We start from the raw sequence: 8,072 nt of genomic DNA, 5'->3' as shown, positions 1-8,072 counted from the left end.
TACAACAAATAAAATATCTGTTATATTACAATATGTAATATAACACAGCGCCATGTTAACGTCTTTTTTAAAATAGTCTGAAAATGCTAATTCATAACATATTATAATAACGTACCAAAAAACATTAAGTAATTATAACATAATAATAGTTTAGTTTGATAAACTGGTTAAAAATAACACGAAAACTATCATTCGTTAAACATATGAAAGTTTTGATGCTTAAGCCTTTTTCAGATACCTACTTATATACATAATTCTAGGGACCTCCAATAGCAGCTGGAAAAGGTGTATGTATAAGATTAGCAATATTGCTTCTCTATCGTGATTTGGCCAGAGATGTATGGTGGTTAGTGTGCCCAGACTGTAAACGAAGGGTTCGTGGTTCGTGATCCGATGCCTCAAATACGTGTTCCAAACTTTGGGGCCATGTGTGCGCTATTAAGGCGATGGTCAAATTAAAATATTCGATCAGACAAGAGTAGCCTAAAAGTTAGTGGTGAGTGCCGTTGACTAACTGCCTTCCTTCTAGACTATCAGTTTATAATTAAGGACGAATAACGCAGATAACCCTCGTGTACTTTCAGCGAACATTTTTAAACACATTCAAACTAAAATGCTCCCTTCCACATTAAAATATCCATTCAATAAACAGTTGTTTGTTTGCTAGTTTTAGAGCAAAGACACGCCGATCTATTTGCTGAGAATCGCGGAGAATCGAACCCCATATTTTAGAGTTGTAAGTCCGTAGAGTTACCACTATCCTACTGGGGGACATGAACAACCATTTTTAACACTAGCTAATTATTATTTGATTCTTGCGTTGTTAGTTACTTCAAACATTAATAAATAACGAAAGCACTAACTGTTTTTGTTGAGTATCACAGAATTATATAGAAGAATATTCCTTAGGTTATGTTACCACCCGTCCTCTAACATCTTGTTACAGACTGGTTAACTCTATTTTAAATAATTATATTTGCTTTTACATTAATTATTATGATACACCTACTATATGCCGAGACTGAGACTGACAACAAATGTGTATCGATATTTTATTCCACGACGGATACGATTTTTATTTAGTGTCAAATTTCGAACTCAACAAAGCACTTAGCGCTCCGTCATTCACCTGGGAAAGTATGTTCCTAGAAGTTTCTTCATCTATTATTGCTCCAGTGACGTCATGTATTAGTGTCCATACAAGTATTAAACAGAAATACAGCTAATTTCTTCCCTGTTGATTATCACACAACGATATAGTACGTCCGCCATCTTTAAACACTTTGTTTATGTTTTTATAAGTAACCACAAACGTCTTAACTGCAAGAGTTTAACAGGCCTTATTAGCTATCATTCAACGACTAACAGGCGTAACTAAAGCTATTATGGATTGAAACAGTTTATAGACCTAACTAAAGGAATTATATATATCAGGATAAATACTAAACAACGGTGGCCTCGTTTAAACAAGAAATGATCTTAACGATGACTACAGGTCTTAGTCACGCTAAATCATGATTTAATAGATATACACTATGATAATAAACACAATATTAATGTCCTAATCAGTTTACATCATATTTTAAGTTCAAGGTCTACTTAATTCGAAACACCACGTTACATTGTAAGTTTAGGATCTACCTAATGATCCGAAATGTAATATTAGCGTCTCCATTATCCTTCCCCAAACTATAAACTATGAATTTACGATATAATGATGTAGCTTGCTTTCGGTAAGTCTACTGTAAGCACTATATGTTTAAAGTAAACATTGTTAGTGTTATACGAAAATATCGATTTTGTTCTTGTTGAAATCAATAATACTTACCAAAAATGAAATTGTCAGGTCTGAACAGTTGTCCAATTGATCCAGATCGAATCGAATCCAAAACACCGGGCTCTAAGTCAACTAGGATAGCTCGTGGAACGTATCGTCCACCTGTAAACATAAAAAGAAAAAGTGTTTAATTTGAAGGACTATGTGACACTTAATTCTTATGAGTTCTATTTAAAAACACTTTTTGTAAAAAAAGGCTAAACAAGGGAAAACCGAATGAGTCATTTAATATACCTAATTCTTGAGTAACATCAGTATGTTTGTCTATGTGAATTATGGATATTTTGACACTTCTCCGAATATAAGGAATCAATATTTTATGTTGGAACATTTTAATAAAGAAGGTATTTGAAAAAGAAATAATCGGGTTTCATTTAGTAAACCTAATTCTTGAAATACACAAACACGTTTCGCCTATAAACATTTTGAAAATTTGGCACTTTTGAAAATTTGAATATATGGAATCAATACTTTAATTGGAACATATCAATAGAGAAAATAATTGATTTGTTGAACAACTTACGAATGATTTAATAATATACGTAAGTTTTCTAACAAATAAAATCATTCTCCCACTAATGCTCACGTCCAGATGGTTCAGGGATTGTGATGTTTAAATTACTTACCAGATGGCATTACAAGCAATTTGTATCATTTGGCTATAGATAAATTCAGAAAATAATGTTTTAGAAACAAAATCGTCTGTTGACAATTGTAGCTTAAATGAGAAAAGTAAGCACATGGGTCTTCGACAATGACTGATTTTGAGCAATTATTTTGATATTTCTTATAAGTTATCAGAAGCTGCTAGTTAATGTATTACTCCAACCATTTAAAGCTTTGGGTTTGATTTATCAGGAGTTTACATGCTTCAGTTAAAGAAAAATTTTTAAAATCAGGTTTATAAATAAATCACAAGATTTAACAACCAGTTTGTAGGTGATTGAAAACAGATATTGATGTGTTATACTCTAAATGAACTCAGACGAGGACAACCTGACATAACAAAGGAACTAAAAATGTATAAAGTGAACTAACACAAAGGCTGAACATAGATATAAGCTATACTGAGATAGACATAGCACAGGAGCTGTTTGTGTAGAATTAACTAACTCAGAGAATAAGAGTCTGTGACTGAGATAATATAAAACTACAAATGTGTGGTTTGAACTAACGCAGCCTTCTAATCTGCCAATGGTGTAACACAAAAGCAATATTTTCCTTGGTTGAACTAATACAGGGACTGAGTCTGTGGCTAACTCAAAATAAAAATTCTTTGTGAGTATTTGAACTAAGTTAAAAACAAACAAAACGGCCGTTTAATTTATGCATGTGTGTGATATATAAAGTGTATTGTGTTTGTATGTCCGTTACAAAATCTTTCCAGCTTTCTGCCCTCTGATTACCACAAAACGTTCAGGGGTCGTTGGATATATATATATAACAGAGATATACTGAAATTCCTCACTTTATATATATTAGCAGTTTTAAGAGTTTGACATCCATTTCAATGTTCACCCTTTGCCTTAATACCTACTTCCCGAACTTTGATCGCTATGGTACTTTCGGGAATTCTTCGGTCTGGCCCAAGTATCTAGGACATCAATCAATATGTTGAAAATAAGTTGGCCAGTAGGAGTGAATTTCTAGGAATTTTTATGGCAATATTCAGTAGACACACATTCACGCCATCCCTCCATACCCGCGAAGTCAACGAAATATATGTCGCTCTGAGATCTTTGCTAGTGTCCATAGTGTTATCATAAAGTCAGAAATAAATCATAATTGCATTTTTGTATATGTTAAGACAGAGCCATAGTGATCTTCGTTTAGAAATATAGGATAAAAATATTTATGCTCTAATCTACCTGATTATCTCGCCCCTCCTGAAAATATGTGTGCACAAATCACCCTGATGGTCTATCTCTCTTTAGATGTGTATTGGAGTTAATCCCTTTGAAGATGTTTTCTTTCTTTCTTTCTTCCTATCAGTGTGTACTACTCCTCTGGATTATTTCTCTCGTTCTTTCTATGTGTTTGTATGTGTTAACCTTCTAGTTATCTCTCTCTCCTTACACTATGTTAATCTTAATCCCTGATGATCTTTCTCTCCGTCTATGTGTGTAGATTGATTCCCCTGATAATCTCTCCATTTATGTGTGTGTTTATTATTCATTCTTTTTAATGGTCTCTCTCTCCCTCTAATTATGTGTATTAACTCTCTTATGATTGTTTTCTTTCCCTCTAATTGTGTATGTATTAACCCCTCTTATGATTGTTTTCTCTCCCTCTAATTGTGTATGTATTAACCCCTCTTATGATTGTTTTCTCTCCCTCTAATTGTGTATGTAATTAACCCCTCTTATGATTGTTTTCTCTCCCTCTAATTGTGTATGTATTAACCCCACTTATGATTGTTTTCTCTCCCTCTAATTATGTATGTATTAACCCCACTTATGATTGTTTTCTCTCCCTCTAATTGTGTATGCATTAACCCCACTTATGATTGTTTTCTCTCCCTCCTCTCTTTAGCCCTGTGCATGTATTAATTTCTCTGGTGATATCTTTGTCTCTAGATGTATCTGTGTTAACCTTGATTATTTCTATTTCTGTAGATGCTTGTGCATAATTCCCCAGTACTCTTTCCATATATATATATCTGTTAACTTTTTTTTATCATCCCGATAATATTTTTCTTCTTATATGTATATATTTACATTTCTCATGATCTCTCTTTCTCTAGATGCTTCTACATTAATTACCCGTTAATCTCTCACTAGAGTTATGACGTTAAAATTCGATTTTGATACATAAGGTGGGCAGAGCACAGATAGCCCATTGTGTAGCTTTGTGCTAGATATCTGTTATCTGTATATTTATCTTCCCGATGCTCTCTCTCTCTCTCTAGGGATGTCTTTGTTTTTTTTTCTTTCGTTTTTTGTTTTTATTTGCTTAGTTACATGTTTAACAGTTAACTTACATCTTGAAAGTTTTGTAATAAATTGTGTTTTTAGATCCTTCTTTCTTGGCTTGTTATAAAAACATTATGATTTGAAGGCTTTGTCTGTTATATTAATACCACAAACACACATATTATCTTTAATAATTTAACATTAAGTAATGAAGTAAATATTAATATTATACAAAACAACTGGTCTCAAATTATCTCATAATGATTACATTTTTAATAGCTACTTCATTGAAAAAAACATGCAATTATAAAATTACATACCTGCTACTTCATTGAAAAACATGCAATTATACAAATTACATACCTGTTACTGCGCTGAAACACAAATGTACCTATAAAAACTACAGATCTGTTACTATTGAAACACAAATGCATATATAAAACTACAGATCTTTTACTACATTGAAATACAAATGCATCTATAAAAAGTACAGATCTGTTACTACATTGAAATGCAAACGCACCTATAAAAACTACAGACCTGTTACTAAATTGAAATACAAATGCATCTATAAAAACTGTATATCTGTTACTATACCTATAAAAACTACAGACCTGTTACCACATTGAAATACAAATTCACCCATAAAACTACAGAATTAATACTTTACTGAACTACACATGCACCTATAAAAACTACAGACCTGCTACTTCATTGAAAACACCATGCACCTATAAAAACCACACTTGCTATTTCATTAAAATACTCATGGAACTTTAAAACCACATACTGCTACTTTATTGAAATATACATGCAGCTATAAAAACCACAGACCTGTTGCTTTATCGAAGAAAAATATTCAGCTATAAAAACTACAGACCTGCTAATTCATTGAAATATACATACAACTATAAAAACCACAGGCCTACTTTTCTATTAATATGCACATGCAGTTATATAAAACACATTCCTGCTACATTTTTGTCCAAAATGTTTGAGCATTGTTCTATATTAATGTTATTGTCTACATGCATGGAGTAGTTAATGAGTAAATGCCCGAGTAGTAACAGAGAAGGTAGCGTATGATCGGACAAACAGGTACGAGTTGTTATTCTGGTCTGTATAAGTTGTTTTGATCATTTGTTCGTCAAAACACACATACACATCTGTTTTGTATAAAAGGGTGTGCTTCTAGTATATTTTTTTTTTTCAAACAGATTAACTCTTTGTGCTTGGTGTAGAGTCATGCTTTGTCACGTGCCAGAAGTTATAGGGCGTCAAATTGTTCGACTGTCCAAAAATTATATGAAGCAAAGGGGCATTGCCAGAACAGTAGGGTAACCCAGTGTACTGTGTCCTGAATCCTGAAACGTTATCGGATTATAGGAAACATTGTTCCAGGAAAGTCTATTGACAGACACCGAAAAACTACTGATTGAGATGACCGTGTTTTGATCATATTAACATGTCAAGGTCGAAAGAAGTCTTGCTACACCATACAACAGGAATGGCATGAACACATTCATTCCAGGATATGACCACATACCTGCTACCTCGTTGAAATACACATGCAGCTGTAAAAATCACATACCTGCTACCTCATTGAAATACACATGCAGCTGTAAAAACCACATACCTGCTACCTCGTTGAAATACATATGCAGCTGTAAAAACCACATACCTGTTACCTCATTGAAATACACATGCAGCTGTAAAAACCACATACCTGCTACCTCGTTGAAATACACATGCAGCTGTAAAAACCACATACCTGCTACCTCGTCGAAATACACGCCTATTTTGTCCTGCTGAAGACTGGACTCTCCACAGTACTCTCCTACTGGATTTATCCCATGTTCATCTGATATTACGGACCAGAACTACAGAGATTAAAGAAGTAAATAGTAATACAACATTATATTTATGACACATAGTTCTATCAATAAAATAGTAGTACAAAACTACGAAGGTTCATATAGTTCTATACGTGCTGCTTCAAGTATTTTGCTGTTAATATGTATATTTTTCGTTTCTTTACGTAAGCAATAGTCATACAAAGAGACAGACAGATAGATAAGTGATTTGGGGACTGAAAGTAGTGAAGCGGCTAACCTGCTCTGATTGTGAATCCGAAGTTCATTAGGCTGAGACACAGCACATAGAATATGGCGAAGATAATGCCAGTTGGAACAGAATAAAAACTAATTTAAACATATCAAACTACTTGTAGTTGTATGAACTGCGTAGCTTTAGAAAGGATAATTTTCAGGTATTCAATATCACAGATTTTTCTAGTCTGAAGTGTTCTACTATTGTTATTGGACATATTCGTTATTATAGCAATTCTAAATAGGCAATGCAAGAAAGAAAGGAAATAGAAAATTTCTTTGTTAGAGCAGTTATGGAGGGTGGTTTGAAGTTTTTAACATTATTATTGGATATTTTTTGGTATAAATGTGAAAAGAAGCACGTAATTACATTCTCATTAAATCATAAGATTTAACTCTGTTTGAATAGTGCTTACAATTTATTAAAATATTAACATACCACCTACAATTAGTTAAAAGTTTCCAAAATTAGCTAAGAAATTTTACCAACCTTTGACCCTATTTGGTTTCCACATTGTCCTGCCTGGACGTGAACAATTTCTCTCATTTTTATGAAAACTGAACACAGGCGAGGCAAGTTTCAAGTGGCAATTCCCTCCTGGTGTGTAAATCTGATGATAATGCTGCAACGCACGGCAAGCGATAGCTTTGTCTTTCGGTGCTCAAAGTTCGACCTAATCAGAAAGTATTCAACAACATGATTGTTACACTTCGACAGGTTTAATATTTCTGTAACAACAATAACAAAAAGTCACGGGTTTTGCAGTACTTATATTGTTTCTCTAAGCAAACAAGAACAAACTGACTCACTGCAACCTGTACATGCTATAGTTAACAGTAAGTGATTTAGTTAATATGTAAATGTTCTAAAAATTTTGAGAGATTTCCCGCTATTTTGTCAGTTATGTCGACGCATGTCACGGCGTTTCATATGGACCACGTTCTACTTTCACTACACCTATAGATATCTATATGTTATAAATATGTTCGTTTACTTTTGAACTTTGAGAGTCCCCGATGGAACAGTGGTAAGTCTACGAACTTACAACGCCAAAATCCGGGGTTAGAATCCCGGGGTGGACACAGCAGATAGCTCAATGTAGCTTTGCTCTAAAACAAACAACACTCGTTAGTACATCCATCACCGCGACAGCTAGTAATATTAGCAGTTAACTTTGGTCTGTTACAACTAAAGTTAATTGTAATGATTAAATG

At 33.5% G+C, this 8,072-nt stretch overlaps 1 protein-coding gene across 1 annotated transcript in view; it reads right to left on the bottom strand.

Annotated features, from left to right (window-relative positions):
• The window catches only part of LOC111086539 (tubulin beta-4B chain-like), an 11,851-nt gene extending 4,272 nt beyond the window's left edge, over positions 1-7,579 (bottom strand). The window contains exons 1-3 of the mRNA XM_022389736.1: positions 7,348-7,579; positions 6,521-6,629; positions 1,829-1,939 (exon numbers count right to left, since the gene is read on the bottom strand). Of these exons, the coding sequence (XP_022245444.1) occupies positions 1,829-1,939; positions 6,521-6,629; positions 7,348-7,404 (277 nt within the window). The 5' untranslated portion in view covers positions 7,405-7,579. The remainder of the gene's footprint in view (positions 1-1,828; positions 1,940-6,520; positions 6,630-7,347) is intronic.
• Positions 7,580-8,072: the final 493 nt, after the last annotated feature.

Source organism: Limulus polyphemus, unplaced genomic scaffold (assembly GCF_000517525.1).
Source record: "Limulus polyphemus unplaced genomic scaffold, Limulus_polyphemus-2.1.2 Scaffold1174, whole genome shotgun sequence".
Lineage (NCBI taxonomy): Eukaryota > Metazoa > Arthropoda > Merostomata > Xiphosura > Limulidae > Limulus > Limulus polyphemus.
This window is presented reverse-complemented; position numbering and strand designations above follow the sequence as displayed.